Source organism: Amblyomma mixtum, chromosome 6, assembly GCF_055824585.1.
Source record: "Amblyomma mixtum isolate Tamu chromosome 6, ASM5582458v1, whole genome shotgun sequence".
In the NCBI taxonomy this organism is placed as follows: Eukaryota; Metazoa; Arthropoda; class Arachnida; order Ixodida; family Ixodidae; genus Amblyomma; species Amblyomma mixtum.
In genome coordinates this window covers 85275301-85301622 of record NC_143017.1, presented here as the reverse complement: position 1 = coordinate 85301622, position 26322 = coordinate 85275301, and the positions used below count along the sequence as shown (strand labels likewise).

Sequence of the window (26322 nt, the reverse complement as noted above, 5' to 3'; positions counted from 1 at the left end):
CATCTGAATGCCTTATAAGTATCATTATCATCCTACTCAATACTTCTGGCAGTCGCTGTAAAAATATGGTGCGACTTTACATTTATACGAGGATTGAAAAAACAAAGCACAAAGCTATGAGGGTTTGAACAGCAGTCCAAATTACTTTCAGCTATTGGAGTGACTAAATCTGCGTGACCTACTTAGCGTTGACTTGAAATTACGAGGTATAGTGCTGACTTCAAATGGCGCGGCTTATCTCCTTGTTTAAGCTTTAAATTATTTTCCGGTGGGAGTATTTTCAGAAGAAACAAATATAACCTAAAATCGCTTCATTTTTAAATCATGTCAGCCTAGTAAACTAAACTTCGTCCTAAATTTTATGTCGCGCTTTCGCTCTTTTTCTCTGAAGCTTTATAATTGGCTGGTTGTGTGATACTACGGCGAGAACGAATTTTAGTAAGTCTTCAACTACGCAAGGACTCTATCATAATAAACTACAATACAAAAGAGAAAGGTTCACAACTGCATAACCTGCAGTGTGGGCAGGATTTTTATTTTTTTGCCTGTCTTGTTTTCATGCGCCCGCCATCTCGATGGCAGCATACGTGAAGGTGTGCATAAAAATGCAAATAAGGGAGAGACGAAGCATACACAGGAAAGAAATGTGGCAGTCAAAAAGTAAGCATATAAGAGGCAGCCACCTCAAGCCAAGCGTCCGCCAACGAGTGATTTCCAGGCAAATGAACTCTATTGCTACAAACTTCCAAATACACACAATGACTTTCACAGCTCTTCGATCATTAAAATCTACACTAAAGCCTACGTTGACATCGTCGTTGACATAAATGCTGGCTAAAATAATCCATTGGAAGCAAATTTCATATAGAAATTTAAGTTTTTGTATTCCTATTCGCGCTCTGGATAAACTACTGAACATGCCAGTACGTGCGCTGTCGGTTAGCCTTTTATGATGATTGTGTATTATACGTAAGTGCTCTATTGGAATACCACATTTGGTAGTCGTAGTTTTCTCTTTTTTTCTTCTATTGAATTCTATTTGGAGTTGTGTAATATGAATATCTTCTTGAGGTTTCCTTTTTGTAGTCAACTTTATATTTCTCCTTCAGTTTAAGCACATTTTTAATGAATTTGCAGTCTTGTCATGCAATATTTATTACGGACAGGTTTTATCAGTAAAGTTTTTTCTTCACGCTTTAAAAGCTTATTTCCTGCAATATAACAGAGTGCAAAAAGTGGGCTGCGTTGCAGACTAACACAATAAGTTTGTTCCTCATGAGGGTAGACGCTTGTGCTTGTTGGTTCATATTGCAAGGAGAAAAGCGTATTGCAAAAAGACGAGGACTCTAAAAGACAGACACACACTGCGCTAACTTCCAACAAAAAATTATTTCGCAAGAGATGGGTGGTTCATGCTCCGACTTATCACGCATGCACCATAGAACCATGCGCTATCAAAGTGTATCAGACAGATATGCAGCTCCTTTTGCAACAGCGCGATGGAAGTGCTACGCACAAAGTCATCTTCAAACTCGGAAATCCATTCAGCGTCAATGATTGACCAGGTTAAGCGGTTTATGTGTACATTTAAAATCACACATTTTTTTAGGAGCAGTGCGCAATGGAAACAAGGTAGTGGGTTGAAAAAACTTTCCCACACATGTCCTTTACGTCACGCCCACGCTCCCGAAAACTATCATTCAGGCATCCGCCTGATAGTCTTACATATTACTTGCCATATGAAAGGGGTATCTGATAAACGATATATTCGATGCAATTAACAAATTTATTCGTATGTTTTTTTTGTACAGCCAGTCGCCTTTTTAAATGATGTCAAATTTTCTATGAACAGACTGCTCAACTTTTTAGGGGCCGAAGAAACCACTATAGCTCCTGAATGCTGCTCTATTTTTTTTTAGATTATGGCACAGCCGTTGAAGGTATAGAATAACGGCAAATTTTTCTTTCTTACGTGCAGCTTCTTTACTGTCCTGCAGTTTTTTCTGGCAGACTTTCTTTAGAGCACCTTCCGCGACAGAGGCCAGGTTATGGGGAGAGTATCCGCCGTTCTCCAGCCGCTCACACTGCTCAGAAAAGCTTTCATGCGTAAGGTGCGGGCAGGACTTCTTGAGAGATTTAAGAACTGGAAGGCGAGCAATGGATCTTTTTAAGAATTTAGAGTACGCTGAATGAAAACGCAGCGATGGTTTTTCGCCACGAGGCCTGAACACCCAGCATGTCCGATCATGAAGAAATATGATGTTAATGACAATGAATTTGATTATGCCTCTTTCATGCAGTTCAGACGCTAGTTCTAGAGGTCTGGAATAGTTACGGAAGAGAGTGAGGATCTTAAAAGCATCATCCTTGAAGGAACCGTCATTTCTGTTAAGTACAATTATAAAGTCATCAACATACTTTAAAATGTTGATGAGATCGGTATCTTGAACTGTTTCAGCAAAAGACCTGTCCCAACGGGCTAAAAACAAATCGCTCAGGATGGGTTCTGTGCATGAGCCTATAGAAATGCCTGCTTTCTGAAGGTATGGTTTTCCATCTCATCCTATGAAAGTGGACTTGAGATAAAATTTTAATAGTTCTAGAAATCCATCCACCGATATGCCAGATGCATTTTGAAACGCAATCGGCCCGTACTTGTCAGTACAATTTCCAACACAAGATAACAAAGCGTCACGCGGAATTGAATAATAGCGATCTCTTATGTCAACAAAAAAAAACAGATAGGCCATGTTCCACATGTGCTTGACAAAAATCTAAAATCTGCCCAGAATTACGCACAAAGAAGGAATCTTGAATGAAAAATAGCTTGAGTTTTTCTTGTAAATACAGGGCAACAGATTTTAGCAGGTTTTTTTAAAAATGAAATGGAAAATACCGACCGACCGCCCGACCGACCGACCGACCGACCGACCGACCGACCGACCGACCGACCGACCGACCGACCGACCGACCGACGGACCGACCGACCGACCGACGGACCGCCCGACCGACTGACTGACTGACTGACTGACTGACTGACTGACTGACTGACTGACTGACTGACTGACTGACTGACTGACTGACTGACGGACCGACCGACGCACCGACCGACCGACCGACCGACCGACCGACCGACCGACCGACCGACCGACCGACCGACCGACCGACCGACCGACCGACCGACCGACCGACCGACCGACCGACCGACCGACCGACCGACCGACCGACCGACCGACCGACCGACCGACCGACCGACCGACCGACCGACCGACCGACCGACCGACCGACCGACCGACCGACGGACCGACGGACCGACGGACCGACGGACCGACGGACCGACGGACCGACCGACCGACCGACCGACCGACCGACCGACCGACCGACCGACCGACTGATAGATTGATCGATCGATCGAAGAACATTCACGGAGCACTCCCGGGTACGGTGTTAGTCTCGGGCATTTTGTCGTCCTGTAGACCTTTGAATAAATTAATGTCCCTTTTACCATAAGGTGCTACGAAAGTTTTGCGATTCGAAAACTTTTTCTCTCGTCAGACAGTCGTGACGACGATACTAAGGCGCAAAGAAAAAGCGCTCATACAGCACACTTCTAAATAGTCCTGACTCGATTTTTTACATTGTTTTTCATGGAAGCAGCCGACGTCCTTCCAGGAACTGGTTATGCTTTCAAATTATACCAGACACCTTCTTTCTGCATTTGCAAAAACGCTTTCATAGCGCCATGAACACTATTCATTTTTTTTTTGCTTTGCTCCACGAAAATTGACGCCAAAAATCCACATTCGAGTGGTATTCCAAAAGCAAGTAATTTTTGGAATTTCTTTATGACATTGGGAACATGTTCTAGACTTCGCAACCCGCTGTCAAAGTTCATTCCAATTTCTTTACACTTCTCACTGCTTTCCTGAAAAAGCTTGCGCTGCTAGCATAACCGCGTTTGGGTCTTTCGTTGTTCTTGTTCTATTTCTTTCAGGTACGATTAAAATGACGTTATTTCGTTGACAACTCCGTTCCACATCTCAAAAGTCTGGACCCGGAGCGTCTTGATGAAGATGACTGATGTCGAAAAGTGCTTACGCAATAAACGGCAGTGAATACTTCGTCTGCTTATTTTCACCCACACCTCTACCTGAATAAGCTCTTTCGTCTGCTTAAGACTTCACAACGTTCCGTAATCACTGCTCCAGGAATAAGGAATGTGCAACGCTGAAAGGTTCAGTTCAAACAAATGAATAATAAAAAAATAATAGAGGAAAATGACAGTCACAGAAGGCACCCTCTGTGGTCTAGGCCTCATGAGTTCTGTTCTTGCGAGAATCCCGGTTTGGGCAACTTTCTGTTACTACCTTCAGCCTAGATGTGGTCATTTTCGCCTCGATGACAGCTAGGCTTTCTGGCCTTATTGAACAACCGTGATTTATTGCACGTATTCTGAAATTGTGCTCTCCTAGGTATAGGAATTCAAATTTAGCACTTTCATGCCCACCGTTTAGTGATTCGGACATACCGTTAGCGCGGAGTGTACTGATTACTACATGGAGTTTGGATAAAAGTTTGCTCTTAGTATATTCTCAGTAGCCAGCGCTTTCAGGTCGAAATGTTAGGGGAAAACTAGCGCTCTCCACACTCGTTTTTTTTTGTATTAGATATACTCGTGACTGGTGCTACTTGTTGCACTTTGAATCAGACCTTCAGATGTATTTATGTTACCGAAGTCGATTCATGGTAAGACAAAAATAATCTAGGCCACTTTTAGCTTTTTGCCTGAAGGAGGCAGTACCTCGTACATTTCTGTTAGGCCCGACAACATGACAGTAATTTCTTCTTTAAGGTTTCTAGGACAGCTTTGGACACAAAATTAACGACTGTTGTAAGCTCAGGCCACTGCGCTTCGCTCCTTCGGATATTTTGCCGTCATGGTAAGAGCTATTTCTTTTTCACAATAATAGCTATCACTTGTACTTCCCATGAGATTCGCGGGGATGCTTTGTAAATTCCACATCACGCGAATAATGATACTCAGTCTCTCATGGGCAGCGATGAATGTTTCAGTGTGCATGCATTGTATGAATCGAGAACCACTGGACATTTTGGAACCACGAAGGGTGTAACTGAACAGAATAGTTACAGAAAGAAAACATTAAAGTAATATCAGCGATGCACTATATAGGTGGCGTTGTCGTGAAATCTGCGGTTTCCAAACATTCAAGACGTATTTGTGTGTGTGTAGAAAACCGCCGACATAATCCTCTGGGAAATGAGAACTTCAGCTATAGCTTCAGTGGCGTGAAATTCTGTTCGGAGGGTGTGTGATGTCTGTTAAGTTACTGAAGCTTTGCATTCACCTTAGGGCAACGGGTAAACAGCGGTAAATTACTTCTGCTCACAGTTCAAGAGCAAGCACAATCAGGGCGGGCGTGCCCACACGAGATGGGAGGGGGGGCACATGAGATGTGGAAGCCCACATCGGTTGCGGGGGTGCCTGCAAGCGTTGTGAGGGTGCCTACATGATTTCGGGGTGGCCACATGAAGTGTGGGGGCGTTGGAATGCGGCGCACGCAGACGACGCCAATGACATCGACAACGCCTTGAATTTGCCTACCCTGCCATGTAAGCCGGCCAAATCTTTAGCTGGCGTGCGAGACGGCAGCTTTTTCTGCGCTCCTGCGCTTGGAGATGAAGCAAACTTGGGGAAAGCTCAATATTAAGCAGGGGCTCAGTGTACCTGTGCTTAGATTTGATATTTTCGCACCTTTTCTCCGTCATAAGCTGCAGGAGCACCGAAAACGTGACCGTTACGCACGCCAGCTAAAGTTTTGGCCGGCTGTACAGCTCAAGCTGTAAAAAACTGCGGACACATCGACGCAAGGGCGAACATCAATGTTTGAAGGCACCCACCGGTGAGCTTCTCGGCCGGTCGTAGCGTGCTGACGATGAAGTGCACAGGCGACCTGTGTCCCTTGGGGTTGGCCGAGTAGAGGAACACGCGGAAGGTGGCGCCACCTTCCAGGCCGCTGAAACTGAAAGCCGGTCCCGATGAGGTCGAGGCGTTGGCCACCAGCCTGTCCGTATCCGCCTCGCGCACCTCCGCGACGTACGTCACTGGCGCCACGCCGCCGTCCCAGAAGCCCTCGGAACACTCGAACGACACCGAGTCCTCGGTGCCGTTCACTTGAGTGCAGTTGTTCACGGGCTCTGGAGGACCTGCGGACGGAGTGTTACTGCTCTTAAAAGAGGTCCTAAAACTTTTCTTGCTAAATCAGATCTTATCAAACCGAACCGAGTCATGATTATTGTACAGACGTATAACAAGGGTATCGGGCAGCAGGAGAATAGAAGAAGGCGCCCAAACAACTCTCAAAATAGCAAACAACTCGGCAGAAGAGGGAAATGATGAGAAGGACGAGGAGAAAAACTATATTCGAGGTCAATGCCAAATTCATCTGCAAAAGAGCGTGTACAAAGCGGTCGACTCCCTCAGCGCCATTCGATTTATAGGCAGCACCGAACTAAATTGTTTAATACACGACAAGAATGCTATATACTGAATACCGTCGAAGATGCGAGGCATGCTCTTGACCACTCCGGAGCACTCTGGTCGCATCTGCCATTTTTGTTTGAGAGTGGGCTGTCGCGCCTAGGTAAAAGCGCATTTGCCGGTAATAATAAAAGCAGACAAAACTGCAAATAAAGTTTAGCAGCAAGGTATATAGAATATCGTCCCGTAGTCGAAATAGCTGCACCAGGATTTCAGATTAATACCTCGGACTCAGAGCCCTCGTGGTCATTGGTCCAAACCCGCTCAGATTTAAGTAGCCGTCTCAAGCTGAGGCCGCAATTCGAAGCCATTCACGCCCAAAGATCATTCCGGCTTTGGGTGCAAAAGCTCTTCCGAGCAATGTTCGGCCTGATTGTCTTTGATTGAAGCCGATTATATATAAATTGGGCTCACACCGTTAGCTAAGCTCACTTCGCGGACTATACCTGCTCGGTCTTTGCTCGATTTGTGGTCGCCGCGACGCATAATAAAGACGATGGTGCGCTGTTTCTAACATCACGTCGATATTCGCTTTGGAATTTCTTGCTAGCAGCAGTTCTGCACATGTTGTTATGAGTGTCTGTGAGTTTTTCTGGATATGTTTCACTTGTAAAACAATTCATAACCGACACCTAACCTTGGAGGTAATATTGACAGTGTTATTATTTATACAGGAGCACAGACTCGACACTCAAGCAAGACTTTCGATTACAGCCATGCTCACCGTGCTGAGACATTGATAAATGCCATGCAATTATCAGAATTAATAAGCGCCAGCTCGAGACACGTCCAGTGGCACAACCGTACGGTGCAAATCTTGGTATTTTGGTACGAGCAGTACCCTGCCCACGGGCTTAGAAGAACTTGCGTGCGGGGCGCAATGGTCCAATTTTCCTTCAGTATTTTTTTTTCATTAATGTGCCCCGCACTAACAGGCATTGAGCCGGGTGCTATAATTAACGCCTTGCCCAAAGCCTTTAACTGACATTTCTGTATTAAAAAAAACTAAGTGATTATAGTCCAAGCACATGCTTACGCTAGTTTCGCGCCTGTTCTGTTGCCCGGCGGTAGCAGTCGTAGCGTGCTGATGGCGTAATGTTATCTGGGTATATTCAAACGACCAAGCTAGAGTTTCTTCATTTGAATGGAATTGATCCGACAATATATTTTGTATTTTAGTTTTCTTGCCTTCTTTGTAACACACGAAAGAGAACGGAAGTTAAAGTAAAATTCTTTTCCCCAAGTTACACAGATCGCTTTATACAGGGAGGTGGGGGGGGGGGGGGGGGGGCAAATTGTCCCCTCCCACAGCCGCGCGCTCTGCACACTTTACTATCGTCTTAATCTATGTTAGTAAATTAGTCCCCATTCCACGCCGAACTAACATGCCGAAGAAAGAAAACGCCCTGCGTCTGCGAAATGCTGAACAGAACAGACGAAGACTTAGCGGTCCACTGCGTCAGCAACAAAACAACCACTGCCGCCTTCAAAACATGCAAAACAGGCTCGGAATTAAAGCTGCGTGTTCGCTGTATCAAAACTAAGACCTGCATGGCTGATTTCCCAACATCCCGCTCTCACCTCAACAACAAAAAAGAAAAATAAGGGAAACTCGGAAAAGAGCAGCAGATACGGTGTTCAGGTCAGATGGAAGCTGCCTCGCAGTCCATCTTCTCCGCCATCCGAAACAGTTCGCCTTTTAAAACACCCTGTTCAGGTAGCTCAATATGGGGCTGAGGAATGCGCCTCTCTGGCGGAATATCCCTTTTTCAGTGTGCACTTCTGGTGGCTACAGCGCATCATGCGGGGTTGCCACAGCGGCGGTTGCGACACAAGACGAACGATGAGGGTTTTCGTCGGGCTAGCTTTTTTCTGCGCTCGTAAGGTGGCCTCGCGGAGGCTTTTAAAGATTCCTTCAGGAACGAATCAAGAGTACGGTACATGGGCCTTAAAACACGAGTGGATGGTGCGCGAAAGCTAGCGCTATTGCTTTCTAGCTGTTCTAGAACCCACGAGCTCGCAAGCACTTTAGTGCAGACTCGGGTAATATTGTTGAAATATTATCAAGCCTGGCACGTGTCGACGATTTTAGGCTGCACTCTATCGCCATAAATGGGCGAGCACAACAGTAACTGGCCGAGAAAACAAAAAACTTTTTGTAATAAAGCTTAGCTGATCATATGGTTATGTAGAGACGCCTTAACTCTTTCTCTTTCTATTTCCCTCTATTCGTTTGTAACTCTTGTCGCGTACCATCTTTATGTTTTTATGCCGTGTGTGGTAATGAACGAAAACAAAGTACTTGCGCAAGGTTTGCTTGGTATATGAAAAAAAATCGTCTGCTCTGAGCTATAGATGAGCATGGAAACTTTGACACAGTGTTGTTAGGCCTACAAAAGCCCTACATTTAGGGTTTTTTGGTCAACGTAAAGAAATTGCCAAGAAGTAAGGCTGTTAAGCTACTGACATTGCCGGGGAGATTAAAGCATGAGTGCCTTGGGGTGCTTGCTTGTCACTGACACTGCTATTTTATAGTCAGTAATAAAATGCATGTGAACCAATTTCCCACCATCGAATACGGACGCAGAATTGGTCATAGTACTGTGATAGAAAGTGCAGCCATCAGAAATTTGTTGAATACCATTAGTACAAATATAGCAAACCGATTCAATAAATGAAATTTTGGGGCAATTCTAGTAATACGCAACAGTGTTTGCGCCAGGGTTGACTGCGGAAATATTGCCCTCAACATTCATGTGCAATCTAGATGTTTAAGAGAATTCTTTACTCTTTGTCGTGTTGTTTTGTTACATATCAGCTTATCGAGCACTTAAGATGCCGAACTGCTCTTTGAAAACAACTGAATGAACGCCATAAACGAAGAAAATGTAAAGGACTCGAACAACAAAGAAAAGGAGAAAAGAAAAGGATAGAGGAGGTCCAGAGAAAATTGGACATTTATTACTCTCCAGCATTTGACTGGATGTTCCTCGAGCAGCTTCGGACATGTTAGTTCGCTCACTCATTTCACATAAGTGCACGGTGCTCTTTACTACAGCGCTTTTTTTTTAAATGATCATTTTCTCCAGAGTTCTTGCAACATTTCATTTCATTTATTTTACCCTCAGGGCTTTCGCATTACAGAGCGCATTACACTAACGTCGGACCATTACACTTGGCGGGAGGAGGCAGCGTGTTGTACACGCTAAGCACGCAATCTCCGCGCTTCCTGCGTCCAAATCCGGTACGGCCCGAAGTTGTCCGAGCGGGCCGGTTTAAAGAAACTTTCCGTTTATAAAGAAGAAGAGCAGCGAAGTACAAGCATTTCCCACCTCTCTTACAAGCACTCCAGGAAGTGGACGTCAGTTACAGCGGTTGTTATCGCGGGGAGAAGACAGAGGAGGATGAAAAGAAGAAGGCGTGGAAGGAGAGAGGGACGGTATCCCATTTGCTTGGGCTGGTGGCGACCACGAGGCTTGGAACTCATTAGCATGTAGCGCGGGCTCAAGCGCACGGACTCACCGGCGGGGACGATGGTGAAATTGCAGGGCCTCTGCTGCTTGCCGATCTCGTTAGCGCCCCAGCAGAGCAGGAAGCCGAAGTCGTCTTCGTTGAGCGGCGAGTAGACGGCCGTGCTTCGCGTCAGCGCGTGGCTGTAGCTGGCCAAGTCAAGTCGCTTGCCGCTCGACGAGCTGTTGAAGCGCCAGTAGAAGGTGACGTCCGCCGGGTCCGCCTCTAGCTCACAGCGCACCGACACGGACTCGTGGCGAGAAACGCCGTAGATGTGCTTCTGGTCTGGCTTGCACACGGGGGCATCTGCGAGGGCGGGCAAGCGGTGGGGAGGTCAGTGGAGTATAGAAGAACTTTTTGTTGGGCTAGATGGTGCATGTTGAAAGAAAATAATTATAGCGCAGCCAAGACGTACACAAGAGAGGACCACACAGAGCTAGCGCTAAATTAGCGCTAGTCCTGTGTGGTCCTCTCTTGTATACATCTTGGTTGCGCGACAGTTCTTTTCTTTTGTCAGTGGAGTAGCGGATTTTGCTGTGTTCTGTAGCATTTATAGCGTGTCACTGCGGAAGGAATGTTGCGGCATCGCGAAAAAAACGCAATCAATTGAGAGCAATCATGCGCTAATTTAACAGATGACCTGGAAGGCGCATATTCTTCTGAACAAGTCAAAACACTAAGAATCGGCCACAAGATGTGGGAGCTGGCATTTAAGTCCATGCATGGGTGCTTTGAGGGAATAAAGGAACTGGACGAGCCCTGTAAAGGCCTGCGCGAGCGCTGCCTGTGTTTTGTTTTTGACCATCACGCTTCGCCTCCTACGAGTGAAAGGCATGAGCAACACATAGGTAAGCTGCACGGACAACGCACGAGATCCTTGGCCCGTAACGCGGAGATGTGGTGCGCCTTTTTTTTGTCCTTTTTTTCTTGTCTCGTTCTCTTTTCGCATATACAAGGAAAGGTCCATGGCAGGCTAACGGCACCACCGGTACAGCGTAATAGTATTAATAATGCAATGCGCAGCAGACACTGCACATTGGGGCGCCTTACCCCGTATCTGTCGAACGAGTGGCGGTGCTCGGGTCGCCAACACTTGAACGCGTTTGCGATTTTGTTTGTTTCGTGTGCAAACAGAATTGGTATGTGGTGTTTTGCCCTGCCTCTGGCTCATATAAAGTAACAAACGAAATATTTCTTCTCGGTGATCTCGTAGGAAAAAAAAAATCATGCGCTGGCTAGAAGGGCAGTCGAATGCCGTGGTGGTATCGGCGACGCTGAGATCGAAAACTCATAAGAGTGGGCTGTAGATAGCCGCGACGTCGCTTGGATGAGGTTAAAAACAGCACTCGCTACAGTGCCCATTCGAGTGCAGTGTACCAATCGGCTTTAAGTGAAGTATCGTAATTAATTATAATGGAATATAATTGAAGAATGAGAAATGAGTTGCAAAAACCAGAGCCTTTTAAAGAGATAAACATAAGAGGAGCCTTTGAAGTTCAATTTCCCGTTGACTTTGAGTGATAAAATATTTAGTCTACTCGAACAAAACCATCATATGATACACACATAAACGCTGGCGTTTGTGTACGGTAACGCCAACAGGGACACAAATAAAAAATGGCGCGTGCATTACTTTGGGTGGTAGCTTCAGTGAGGGAGGTCAAAATGTCACGAGAGAAAAAAATGCCATTGGCAGCCCACACGCTAAATCTCTAGCACCGAAGAGGAAAGGGGATCTTAGTTCCAATTGCTGCAACAAAAACTTCATGCTCACTCTGAAAATTCCAGGGCACAGTCGATAACTGCTGCACAACATGCGAAATGAGGTGCTGATGTTAAGTGTTGTCATGAGTGCCTTTGGCTATATTCATTCAGGCCAGTATCCTCAAAGGAACACTGAGGAAACATTTTTAATTTCACTTCCTTTCATTGCAATTATTTTTCTAGACAAAGCGCGCCCATCAGGCATCGCCTATGGTCTTCGGTCTAGCCAACTTGTATACGAAAAAAAAAAATAATATTCAAGAGAGCAAAAAACTAGCCAAATGGTAGGCGCCACTCTGTTTCAGTTTGGTTGCAGAGACGGAATATCCCGTAGTTGGGTTCGCATGCTTTTTGCAGTAGCAGTCGAAATCGATACATCCAGCTTTCACTAGTGATTACAGGCATGTAATCAGCGAAATAATTGCTTTTTAATCGTTCTGGCACCGCCGGAGTACGCGGTGAAATTGAAGCTCTAGATTACTGGTTATATAGGGATACTAATTGCATTAGCACAAATAAGTTTTTGGTGAGTGCAAGAACGCCAGTTAAGAAGCATGCCATAAAAAGAAAACCTCCGAAGAGAAACAATGAAATTCGACGATCTTGTAAAAGGGGCTCAATAAGAAAGAAAAACAAGATAATCGCATTTGCTTTGAGCACACGGCGCCGACAGCGTTCAGCTGGTTTACTATCCGCTCGTTGCAGACAGGTTGCACGCAGCGCTCAAAGTGGCCCAAGAAGGCAGTTAGCAGTGACAACGACTTCGAGGGCGTTTTTATCGTGCCGTTCTACAAGTCCAAAGGGGAAGTTCTTGTTCTTCCCAGAGAGGCGCCGCTCGGTCGCTCGCTCAGCGCTGGGTTTCATTTGATGGCTCCTAAAACCACTGGTCCCCTGGCCACCGGCGCTTAAGTTGGAGCCTTCGTATACTGGTCGACGAGCAGTGGACTTACGCCACTCGCATTTCCGCGCGGGTTCTGTCGTGCGCACTAGCGCACACTAAGCAATGGCATTCGGAAAAGAAGCTGTCCACCCTAATGATGGCCCCTTTTATACCTATCGCGGTTAATGACTGGAAGTAACGGTCGCCGTTCGTGAATAAAAAAATAACTAATAGCAAAAGTCCGCGCACATAGACTACGTGCACTGTTTTACTCACGAAAGCGTGAGTAAAAAAAATGGCCGTATTTATACCAAATTCGAGTATTAATAACATAGATATATCGAATACTACTGTGGCCATGCTTCAGTTTTGCACTGAGGGCACAAATTCGCAACCTGGGCCTTAGTGTAGCACAGTATGGTTTGAAATATGGCGCTAAAATATCCCGGTGCTGCAGAAGAGCTACGAGGGACAGCGTAATGGAGGGCTTCGGAATGATTTAGACTTCCATAAGGTTCTCTAACATTTTATAACTCACAGAACACGACCGTCTTTGCATCTAGCCTTGACCTAACTGCGACCCCTGCTCCTGTATTTGATATCGCGATCTTCGGATCTATGCTAGCACGGAGGGTCGCAAGGGAGTCGCAAAAGTGGAGAAAGGGAAACGCTACATGTTTCCACACTTTTGCGTTCGTCGTCTATGATCGAAATTAATGTAGTTTACCATTTGTTCACTCATACGAACTGTAGTTTTTTTCAGGCAGAGGAATAAAAATTTCTAGCCAGACAAACTCCTCCTAATTCTGTTTCCATTTTTTTCTACCACCAGTAATTAAGCACACCTAAGGGCCCCAGGAAAATATAATAAGGGGTTTAATGTATTACTGCAGGAATAAGGTAAAGAAGACTCAGATAAACATAATATTCAATTGAATGTGATGTATTTAGTTTATTTTCTTATTATTACGTCGTTTCCGTGGAAAGAAAATCACGCAGCGATCGAGCTACAATAAAGTAGGAGACTGAGTAAGATATGCTTGCATACTTGAAATGCAAATATGAAAGCTAAAAGCGAACAGTGGAGTAGTCTCAATTGTTGACGGACACCCGAAACTTGCCTTGGGAGTACAGTGGGAGCGACAAAGGCAAGGGACAAAGGAGAGCCATAGTTGAGGGCTCCGGATATTTTGAGAACTTTGGGGTGTTTAACGTGCGCTGCCGTCGCGCACCAAGCGGTGCCTTTACACTCCGCTTCCGTACTGACGGAACTCGCAGCAGTTGACCATTTCACTGAATTCTATTTGAAGCCGATGCAGAAATATCAGGAAATGTAGCACAAGTCCGAACGCTGTACAGCAACGCCACTATCTCGCAATCCCTCGCTTCACTTATATTTTACAGCGTTAGCGTACCGCGATAATTACAGCTTGTGTCGAAACTCGTAAAATTAACACAATAGAAAGGCAGTGAGCAAACCACCGAAAGAAACAAACATTGGGAAAACAGACACGCAAGCAGGTCCACTGCCACGGGATAAGCTCATCACCTCTGGCTGACGCTGTTCGCGATAGCTCTTCTTATATTCTTATATTTATTCAGTGGTAGGGCCCCCTGATACTCTCGAACAACTGTACTGCAGGCTTCTAATAGCGCAGCCTTTTTATTTTCCGCATGGTTTCATGTTGTGATTTGTTTTGAGATATTACGCACGTGGATGCGTTTGTTTGACCTAATGTTAAATTTGTTAACTTTGCTAAAAGGCTTTGTTAAATTAATTCTCCCTGCTTATCGCATACCAGCTCTATATATACCTTGAGTCTCTAAATTAAAGCACTTAAAAAGATTCGTCGGGTCAATGGCAGGAATCGCTACAACAAATCTATTCGAGGATCCGAGCTGGGTCGTCAGTTCACTTGCGACGACACCTGTGCGCATAAATGTTGAAACTGTCCCGCAGGTCAACATCCGCGAAATTCAATTCTCACCAGCCTCAAATATAGCAGAGCGCCTTTGTCGCGGCGCATTTTACAAAATTGCACCAACAAAAAAGTGCTCCATGGCCGTCGCTAAAGCTGCATTTGCATCGCATGCGTGGTGAAGATTACGCGCACGCAATGCAAATGCATTTCACATTTCCATTTTTTTTTTGCAAAGCAGTGCCTAGCAATCGGGCTGTACTGGAAGCAAGAATAAAAAAAGGTAGGTGCATATTCGATACTGTCTGCGCATAGTTTTTTTGTGTAGATCAAAAGCATGTCCTGGCTTACTGGGCAGCCATACACGTTACAGAAGGCGATAAAAAAAGAGCAAAATGGATTATCTGCCCTCGTCGGCTGTACGTCCGCAGTACGCAACTATCAAACAGTATGCAGTGCATGCGTTTTCTGAGCTGCTGTAGCCAAACAAGTCAACGCGCATCTTTATTACGCATGCGTTACTTTTCTATGCGGAGGCTTCTTCTACTTTGTACCCCTGGCAACGCGAAAGACCACTCGACGGGTTTTACTGGTAAGCCATTCATTCAGAAGGTGAGCGACGTACATAATTCGTTTTCTTTCTTCATTCGCATTTTTCAGTCGCGTGAAAAATAACCACAGCATTGTGCCGCAATCTAGGAGCTGTTGCTAACGACGTATTGGAAATAGACAGGCGTACAAGGTTGTAATGCACATTTAGCACTGAAAGGCTTATACTGCGATGAAGTGTACATCTTGAATACAATTGAGTCTCGAGTCGTAGCATTTTAGTCTTAGAGTGGTGTCTTATTCAATTCTGAAGCCACTAGTAGTCGATGTATCAGAATGTGATACCGGACGAGGTGTCCACCAGACAAGCTAAGGAAAAACGCAGTAAGGTAGGGAAGTAATCTACTCTATAGTTTTTCCTCCTTAAAAGGCTCGCAGCGTGCTGTTCTGCTGAACTGGTGAGATCTCTGGTATGAGTGCGTGTAGATAACTTGGGGCCAACATCTGAGCCCTGTTGTTCTTCAACCTTAAGTGGATTCCGGCTGCTTTGGGCCACCTTTTCTGCGCAAGCGAAGAAAGTTGTGGAGATGTCTATTTTCAGTGAGGCGAATTCGATGCTCATAGACAACATTCGAGTCAAGCGCCGTTGCACCCGCTAGGAAATGTTGCGTCGCGGCTGAAGTGAAGTTGAACTATGGTATAACATAACTGGGAAGACCCGTAAGACACGAAGCCTGGTTCATTTTGTCCCTACGCCGGTTGCCGTTAGGGACTCACACTTGATGCGCAGCATGAACACGTTGCTGGTGCCGTGGCCCTCTCTGTTCATGGCGATGCACTTGTACCGGCCGCGGCGCAGACGGTGTACTTTCTGCAGCACCAGCGACTGGCTGCTCACGATGACGCCGGCGCTGGTGTTGGTGGTGACCTCGTTACCCTCGAAGAGCCACGTCACCTCGCTGGCTGGTGGGTTGGAGTCCACCTCGCAGTCAAGGTATACGTCGCGGCCCTCTCGAATGTCGTCCTCCCGCAGGTTCTGGCCCAGTCGCAGCGACACCAGCGGTTTGTCTGCGTACCATAAAAGGACACGAGGTGACAGGCTTGAGAACGATTGGGCTACCGCGCTCTCTAAAGTTCGGTTTTCTTGTAAGCAAAAGCATCAGTGAGGAAATGGAGGAAATCGTCGAAAGCTTGCCCATTTCTTCTCATTCCCTCCTTCACTCACTCACTCACTCACTCACTCACTCACTCACTCACTCACTCACTCACTCACTCACTCACTCACTCACTCACTCACTCACTCACTCACTCACTCACTCACTCACTCACTCACTCACTCACTCACTCACTCACTCACTCAATCACTCACTCACTCACTCACTCACTCACTCACTCGAATCAATCAATCAATCAATCAATCAATCAATCAATCAATCAGTGGTAACACTGTCATTGCTCGATAATTTACATCGTGCAACGGCAATGACTGGAAGTTACTGATGGAAAAAAAGCAAATTTTTCTCTGCCCTCTTTCACCCCTTTCTTCATTCCTTGGTTTGGTTTTATAGGGCTCAACGTCCCAAACCGACTCAGGCTATGAGAGGCGCCATAGTGAATGGCTCCGGATAATTTCGACCACCTGAGGCTCTCTAGCGGGCACTGGTATAGCACAGTGCACGGGCCGCTATCATTTCGCCTCCATGGAAAGGCGACCTCCGCGGCCGGGACCGAACCAGTATTTCTAGGGCCAGCATCCGAGCACCATAATCACTAAGACACAGCAGCAGCTACTTCCTTCCTTCCTTCCATGCGTGCGCATTAAGGTTTACGCTGAGAAGTGAGCCACTTACTGCGCCCTTTGCTTTCGTGAAAACCATTTTTTTCTTTCAACGTCCTTCGAAAGCATATGCGGTGGAGAACGAACGAATGAAAGACGATGAAGGCCACTATATGCAAAGCAGGTCGGGAGAGGCTACCAGTTAACAATGCGTCGCGAGTGGCTGCGACGACGGCAAATCAACGGGAAGTGAAGATGGCTGCTGCCACTGGTTCGAATCCCGCTACACCTCATAAATATTTTTTCTCCTCCTAATTGGGACGGAAAAGTTCGGAGTATATAGAATAAATTCGGATTTATGCTCTTCTTCTGGTCTATTTTTTTCAATGTCATCTTCAGGTTCAGATGATGTTCGCCTGATTTTTACGAGAACCGCAGGAAGGAGCATTTCATGCTGCAAAAAGGCGGCCAGCAGCAATTTCCTATCACGTCAACGAAACTGCCAGCGAAATGCGCTACTACACTGCAAGAGTGTACGATGCAGGAATGCATCAGCGCAGCTGAATCTGTCGTTTGCGCTAGACGTTTTCATCATACAGATTAAAAAGTTATCGTAAGTTTCGCCTTCCCCGCGAAAGAAAGGATGGCATGCATCTTCGTTAGCTGCAAGCGTCCCTGCTGCACAAAGCGTCCCGGCACAAAAAGAGCGTAGTTGGCTCGATGTCGATCGCTACCTCCAGCGTGTTTCGCATCCAAGACCATAAAGGGACTAACTTCAATACCAGTTTAACAGCAACGCAAGGACGTCAAATTAAAATGAATGCGCCAGTGATTTCTGCAACGCGTTCGGCAGCGAAACGAGGGACAGCAGGTCAGGCGTAAGCTCCTTCCAAACGCCGGTCAAACCATCTTTAATGTCAAGAGCCAAATAACATCGCTATGCATACATGCCTCTCCTCTTTTATTTTTTTTATTCAATAATTGTGGCGGGTATCATGACATCTCCGCATAAACTTTCATTTTTGCTTTATGGGGTTTAACGGTCCAAATCGATTCAGGCTATGAAGGATGCCGAAGTGAAGGACTCCGGAAATTTGGGCCACCTGGGATTCTTTAACGTGCGCTTCCACATAAAGTGTCCTATGCACCAGCGTGTTTTACTGCAGGTGGCTCCCGTCGTTCTTCGCATATCCGCACTTCAACTGTATTATATTTATTTATTCATTTATTTATTTAAAATACTTCATAGTTCTTCTGGCCTGTTATGGGGTGGGAGACATTCAAAAGAAGAATACACAGAAACTGTTTATAAGATACCCATCACATAGAGTGGAATTTAACAGAATAAAAAAAAAGAATAGCATAAAAATGCCGAGAAGAGATTACAAATTAGACAAGATTAAGGCAGCGCCTGGCCGGTGATAAAACCGGCGATAATATGGATCCTCGCAGAAAGGCGGCGCTCACAATATAGTTTTCACTATAATTGGAAAAAAATATTGGAGGGCACGCTTAAGCTCCGCCTTATAAGCGGATCACGCGTAGCATAATGGGTTAGTTCCCACATATGCAGAAGGTCATTCTTTACATTCATAGATCCCTGGGAGCCCTTGTACCCCTCTTTGCGCAGTGGTCCAGCGCTTAATTTATGCACCACTGCCCTTCAATGGCAGATGCTCCCAGCGGTGGGCCTTTTGCGGCCCAGGTCACTCTTCCCGAACGAACAGCCATTAATTTAACTGCCACATGCAACTGTAGGCAGTTTGCTCACTATTCTGCGGGCAAGTTGTGATGACACCGTAAGGTCACGTGACCTAGGCGGCTCACCTGCCTCCTGAACGAGGCCTTTAAAGCTATCACTTTAAAATTGAGTGGGGAAATGACATGTCATGTCAAGGCTGCATCCGGTCAAAACTTATAAAAAAAAAAGTGCAAGCCCTACATGAAAGTGTCCGGCATGTACCCTTGAGAGAGACAGGTGTCCGTTAAGGAGTTGATGCCATGCATGACACCACGATAATAGATAATGTCTCTTGTTGTTTTCGCACTACGCCGCATAGATAAACGCAACAGGAAACGCAGTGACAGAGTAGTTTCAATCTGGATGAAAATAAAGTAGACAATCGTGTAGAGGTGGGCCCACCTCTCTGGACGAGTAAATGCTAATAGGCCGCACCGAACAAGCTGCGGGTAAAGAGAAGGAGTGCACAACAAGGAGGATAAAGTAGGGCAAAAGAAGGAGCTGGGGATAACTGAAGAGGGGCATAAGATGTACACTGGCTTTGAATGAATGTGCAGATTCCTGCTGCCGGCTTCAAAGCCTCTACGTACGAGTGGATACACCACGCGCTATCGGCTCTGTTTTTAATCTAGGGCGTTAATGCGCATAGTAATCTAAGGATACTTAAGTCTCTGCATTTCCGGTCATTAAAAGTACACATTCCTTCGTACTGAGCTCACGCCTTTCAGACTTTACCTTCGTTCTTCGAGCTATTACGTGTGTTTCACACTGATCTGTGTGTCGCCGTCAGCACCGAGCGCCAGGAAAACCTAATTTACTCTCTGAATACGATTGCGACGGTAGTAAATTAGAGAACCGGGACTCGGAGCGCCAATTACTGGCTCATCAGGCTCGCCGGAAATCCCACCGAAGGCACGCAGGCTCTGTTCAGTCACCGGGATTACGCAAGTCAAGAGGAGAGGCTTCAGTACCACATCGGTGTGGTCATTCATGCTTCAAAAGGTTTCAGACTACTCGTAGCCCCAATCACTACGCTTGCTCTTGTAATCTTGCGTAATCAAGCTGGCGAAGACAGGCGTAGGAACGTGGGCCGTGAATTACGGCGCGAAACTTCTCTATACCATGAACGAAACCACGTCTCTCGCAAGATTGCACGCAATGAAAATGTAATCAGGAGCGCCCACTTATGTCCACAAGGCAATTGCTAAAAGAGATAACCTATTCAGGGCCATTTTTTCACCTGCGTCAAAGGATAACAAAAAAGTTTTGACGAACGAAGGCATTAGTTAATTACTCATTAGGCTATGAGAAAACGCTCTAAAGGCGCGCAATGATTTCGCTACATAGCCTCTGAACACTGATTTCTGAAGGCCCCGTAAGCTTTATAGCTAAGACTCCAAATAGTCTACAGCACTGTAAAGAAATTTTCACCCTTACGGGTGCGTTTCCGCGTCCATAACTCGGAATTTGCACCCCTAAAAATGGGTGCAATATGTGGCTGTCACACCCTTGTACTGGGGCCTGAAATGTACACTTGCGCCCGTTTTCCTGCTTTGCAGCTTCACCAGCCTTGATTGCTTCACAGTTGAAGCAATGTAGACTGTTCAAAATACCTTGATCAGATTTTGGATGCTTGTACTTTTAGAGGAAAGCTAAACTTGCATAGTTTTCGGCAACTGATGTTATAGTAACGGAAAACGTGCTGCAAAAGAAGAAGAATAGCAAAAAACAGGTCGATCAAGATCACAGGAAGCCCTCTCAAGTGATACCGTACGTTCATAAGGTATCCCACGACTTAAAGAAGATAGCAAGAAGATACAATGTAGACGTGCTTTTCACAGCTCCCAGCAAGCTTTCAAAAATATGTCCAATGATGGTAAGAAAGAAAAAGCGGGTATGCGCTATCAAGTACCAACTTTGTTTCACGCAGTGCACAACTAACGCAGTTTATAGCATTCCCCTTATCTGTAATAAAGTACACATCGGGCAAACAGGACCTTGTTTTAATGAAAGAGCTATGGAGCACTACAATTTGGTCAAGGAAGGGAAGACTGGGCATCTTGTCATACATTGTCGTGACTGCAAATGCAAACCATACTTCAGAAAACCAAATTACTTGGGCGCGGGAAAGACCAAGTCGAAAGAGAGATTGTGGAGGCGTACCATATTAGATTAGCAGGCAGTCAGTGTATCAGCGCACCATATTTAGTTTTGCATGATAATGAAATACCATTTTTGGAAAACTGATTGATTTCCACAAGATGATCAGTAGGACTGTACATAAGCTTCAGTTTTTCAATAAACTATCAGTTGGAAGTGCAGCGCTCGTCGCGTCGTGTATTTGTTCTCTCTTATCCCTGTTTCGTTCGTGCTGCGACAGATTTTTGTATTATGTATCAACACCAACTAGCCCAAACTTCAGTACTTCTCCAAGAAATAGCTTCTGGTCCCTTGAAGAAGTGAGGAGGTGCGGTCAGTTTCGCCAGTGCGAATGAAAGGATCAATGCAGTGGGGGAGCGTGAGCCAGCGTAGCAATTAACTATTGTCCTCAAAATAACCCGGCCACCCCGCTTTCGGGAGAGGGCCGTCTTCGAGAGGGAGGGGAGGCGGTGAGGGCTGCATACTTTGCTGTACAGCGCCTTCGTGTAGAGGAAACACAGCTGGTTTGAAAAGTAATAAAAGGGGTACGTTTTCTGAAAGAGACTAACGGCCTCAACGTGGGTGTTAGCAGAGTGCATCGTTAGTCCATGCGTCTTCAGATAGCATAATCGTGAAGATGCACCCTTCTTACATCCTTTTTTCTTAGAGTGTCCCCAATTTCAACCTTCTTTCTTTAAGAGTCATATGGCTCTGCTTGTAACTTCCCGAATTAGCACTACCGCTTATCAACCGGCCGCCAATGGCGTGACTGAACGTTTTCATCTCTCGCTAAAGACAACCCTCAAAGTTCAACTACATACCACCCACTGGACTACATCCCTACCACTTATCCTGCTCAGCCTCAGCGTTACATTGAAACAAGATTTCTGCTCCACCACGGACGAACTTTTCTACGGCTCTCCCCTGCGCTTTCCCACTGAATTTTTACACTTTACTGTTTTTGGCCCGAAGTCCCGATATAACGCAATTTGTGACGCAACTCCACGCATTGTGCCGTAATATCCTAACTTCTGTCTCTCGACACCAGTATCGTCACTCTTCGAACTTTCCGTCTGAACTTCCGACTTCCACTCACGTCTTTTTTCGGCGAGAGTCTGTCTGCAAATCGTTGCAGCGTCTTTATGACGGCCTGTTTCGTCTAGTCGATTGCCATTTGAAGTTTTTCGTCGTCGATCTTCATAGACGCCCTTACGCCTTTTCCATCGACAGCCTGAAGCCAACCTTTACAGAGGACGTTCTCCGCAGTACACCTACCTTTGTGGTTTCTCTGCCCCTAAGAGGCTGGCTGCCCATCTACACCATCTTCCCCTGCCACTCGTGAGGAGCGACACGTCTCGTTCCAGCTCCCAGTTCCACCGGGCTCCTTCTCTAGTGGGGAGCTCTGCTCTAGCAGCAGCACCGTTCGCCAGCAACACAGGCGGCATAGGCCGCCGCCAACAACGACACCAAGGACAATCTGAGTCGGGCTCCTGCCTTGAGCTGGTGCCTCGCGCTAGTCTGTTCTGGGTGGCTCAAGGGAGCCTTTCGTTCCCAGGCGCAACTGCCGATAAATTAGCTATTGTAAGTGGAAAACCAGCGCGAAGAACGCGTTCACAAGCAGAAGTAAACAGGACAACGCTGGAACCAACGTTGTCTTGTTTCAGCGTTGTCCTGTGTACTTCTCCTGCTTGTTAACGCCTCCTTTCCGCTGGTTTTCCACTTATCATGCATAAACTGGGCCAATAAGCTAAGCTTCTTCAATTATTGCTTCCCTCGTCCCGGTCTCATACTGGTTGACGCGACAGTTCCCTTCCAAGACTATAGGGACAAAAAGTATGTTAAAGAAGCTCAAAAAAGACCAAATAATAAAACGTCCTAAGCCTGTGCCTTCTTGCACAGACTGCTAAAAATGACCTTTGCGAGTTCCGGTTCTGAATACAAGCCATAATACCTCTGCAGCAGAATTACGCACAATAAATAACGGAATTAACATTGCGCTCGGCTGTCTTCCTCGTAAACTCACTTAAGAGGTTCAGTAAGGAGGGCCACTGCCTCCTAAAAGTCCTAAGATCACGCAGATCTCAAAGAACGCATCACCAAAAACACACAAATTGGCTATACATTACATTTGTAATCATTCCATCAAGGTATGAGAGAGCACGTTATGTAGCACGCATTATCTCGCGCTGTACTTGGTCCGTGGCATCTCACTGTCTTTCCGTTCAGAGTCAAAAGACATTAGGAAGCATTTCAAGGTATCACTCTACACTGAAATAAAGGCTTGAAGACTGTGTGAGACAACATGTATCTTGCATTACTGCCGATTTATACATTTCCAGACAACATGCGTTTCCTGTCAGGCAGTGGATGATTTTATGGGAAACTATTTTTTCGGCTGTGATCTCCCCACAAATGCACAGAGCAAACAAGACCGCCCCACTACCACACCCTCCAAGACGCATCCGTATATCTGTCCCTGCTGCCAGGAGACCACAAACCAATTCTCCCCAAACACTCGTCTTTATCGAACATGAGCAAGGCCGCCGCGGTGGCTCAGTGGTTACGGCACGCCACTGCTGACCCGAAAGACCCGAGTTTGATCCTGGCGGTCGAATTTCGATGGAGGCAAAATTCTAGAGGCCCGTGTACTGTGCGATGTCAGTGCACGTGAAAGAACTCCAGGTGGTCGAAATTTCCGGAGCCCTTCACTGCGGCGTCCCTGATAGCCTGAGTCGCTTTGGGACGTTTGATCCTAGTAAACCAAGCCAAACCACATCCAACGTGAGCAGAACCTGTACAGAGAATCCACTGCGCCCAAAGGAGCAAGACATTCTCACGACAGCTCTAGCGGGAACTTCAACGCTCATTACGTCGAACTACAAAAACGATTGACCACTGCTTGCAAGAAAGTTTTCAGGGTGCTGGGAAAGAAACAGCCTAACCAGCCCTTGTTGGACAACGCAGTAGAGTGAATAGTGTTCACTCAGGCTTGTAATTTTCTGCGAAAATGTAGATAGGTACTGCCCGTGAAATTATTACCCTGTGAAATCTGAAAACGCACTCACAGAAGACGTCCAGCTTCCAGCCTTCTTCAATGGCGCTGCCCTGGATGAACTGGTTCTCGGCCCTGCACGAGAGCACGGCTCCGTTGTCCTCCCGCCGAGGGGTAAAGAGGAGCACGCTGGAGCTTGTCCCCTCGTGGCCGCCCTGGTGCTCCTTGGCCGAGAGCAGCTGCTCATCCCCCTTCCACCAGGTGAGCAGCGCCGGGGGACGGGAGCCGCTCGACGAGCACACCAGCTCCACTGGGCGACCGGCCGACAGCGGGTGCCGAGGAGGCTGGATGGCCACGTCCAGAGGAATCACTGCAAGTCAGAGAGGGAAAGGTTTAAAAAGGCATTCGCTTAATATTCAGCTAGCTTCAGCATTACCTATTAAAGGCGTCATGCTATGTGAGTGAGTCAATGGGGAAAAGCGCATGTAAAAACGTCCCAGGTGCGTATTTAAAACGTGTCCACTACATGCATGTGTGTGTATCAGTTATGCTAACTTTAAAATCAGTGTGCGTCTACTTGGTCAAAAAAAGGGGAAAACAACACTACTGCCGTCTAGGGTTGAAGGAATTGTATAAAAGCCTTCGCCACCTTAATGTCAAAGATAGCCACCTGAGTCTGCTTTACATCACTTTCATGTAAATCGTTATCGGTTATAGCGCAAATGGTCTAATAGTAATTTTTTCCCATAAATTCATTCACAATATTTGAATAGGTTCGCACCAGATGGCATTGCGCAGATGGGCTAGTTGACATCACACAGATATCACCAGCGAAGATATCACGGCGTTGGTCTTGCACTGGTTTCTAAATATAAAACGAGTTACTGTACTACCTAGTATTACCGTCATGTTTCATTGATATCAGGAGCATTCTGGACTGCTGGAGCTTTTCCGTTGTGTTGCCTAAGTTATTTAGGTTTGAAAATGAATTTTAATAAACACATACAGAAAGAATACAGAGAGAATAACTGCACATGCCGAGGATCTTGAAAAAAAAACTATGATCTAGTCACCTTGACTGGACCTCAAATACCTGTGGCTGAGGAAGCACTGGTAAAACTAAAGAAATATAAAAACAAACGGTGGCAGTCCATCCACACATACATATTGTGCCTATACGGAAAGAATTGCCGATCAGTGATAAAGAACATTCATCGTAGGCAAAATAAAATAAAGTTGAAAATCGGGTTACTTTTGTGCAGTGACTGATCAGTACTGGCCAAGTTATTTACCCAGTAAAGCATGCAAGCTGCTATGACATATTGTCCTCAATAATGAAAAATATAAGAAAGCCCAGCTTCACCGTTAGCCGCATAATTTCTATGATGGTTCATCTTAGGGAGCTCAAGGTTCTCGATATTTAACGGAAGTACTCACTCTATAATCCGTATCTCATCAAATATTGATGTCATATTGATCGATTTGCCTGAGGAATTTAACGGGCTTATAAAACCGTCAAACATTCAAGCTTATCAACCTCTAATTAACTACTCAAGTTTTTATCTGCATCAATATCCTTTTTTAAAAAACCGTTAGGAATCAGTTCATGCTCAAAGTTGTGAGTCAACAGCAGCGAGTCATATAGGACGTCCTCCCACAAGCGTAGCGTTAAACCAAACACAGTGGTTAATCTCAAGTGCACAGATAAGCATTGACCTGTGTTTTATTACATGGTTGCTTGCAAGCGTACGATAGCGCTATTTATAAAACATTGCTAGCCCTTCGGATGCTAATGTATCGCATTCAGGATTAGACTCTATGAAGAAAGAATTTTAAATGTAAATTACCGCATCGACGACAAAGACAGAACTTTCCTTGCAACAACTAACTTGAAACTCTATTCATACACGTTTATAACAGATGTTTATATGTTTATTACCTGCATTATTACTGAAATTGCTCAAAGAGGTATATGTACCTAGCCTATCACACTTAGAAGCCTTTTGATCATAGCCCTCGGAATATAAGTTTTTTGAATAAATATTTCATCTCATGTGAGTTCTTCCTTCAGGCTAATCATAGCCCTCAGCCGATAAGTTTTTTGAATAATTATTTAATCTCCTGTGAGTTTTTCATTCAGGGTTAATCTAAATAGACACCTGACAGCCTGATTGCATCTCTCCACTGAACAGGACTGTCATGACGATTAGCTAGCCAGTACCCTCAGTACTGGTGGCTACACTCGGGAGGTCGGACCATACAGTTTGCACGGGAAGACACCTAGCGCGAAATCCACCGGCCACTCATTTGAGCGCAAGTAAGAACTGCATTTCCATTTTTTTATTGTCAGGTATCTAGCAAAAGCCACAGGTGTTTTAAGTGGCGCCCGATCTGATGAAGATTTGAAGGCAGGAGAAAGAGGGGATTATAACAAGTAACCGGAAGGCAATCAAGTGCTGAACTCCAATCACCCCTGGGAGCCTCGCTTGACA

At 45.8% G+C, this 26322-nt stretch overlaps 1 protein-coding gene across 3 annotated transcripts in view; it reads right to left on the bottom strand.

Annotated features, from left to right (window-relative positions):
• Positions 1-26322, bottom strand: part of LOC149339582 (neural cell adhesion molecule 2-like) — a 177177-nt gene that overhangs the window by 16962 nt on the left and 133893 nt on the right. For 2 of the 3 annotated variants that reach the window (XR_016283533.1, XM_089548287.1), the window contains exons 5-8: positions 23904-24200; positions 15959-16249; positions 10082-10375; positions 5920-6225 (exon numbers count right to left, since the gene is read on the bottom strand). Coding sequence is in view for 1 of the 3 variants with exons in the window: in XM_089548287.1 (XP_089404413.1) it covers positions 5920-6225; positions 10082-10375; positions 15959-16249; positions 23904-24200 (1188 nt within the window). In the remaining 2 variants the exon portion in view is untranslated. The remainder of the gene's footprint in view (positions 1-5919; positions 6226-10081; positions 10376-15958; positions 16250-23903; positions 24201-26322) is intronic. The other variant, XR_016283532.1, reaches the window with a different exon arrangement.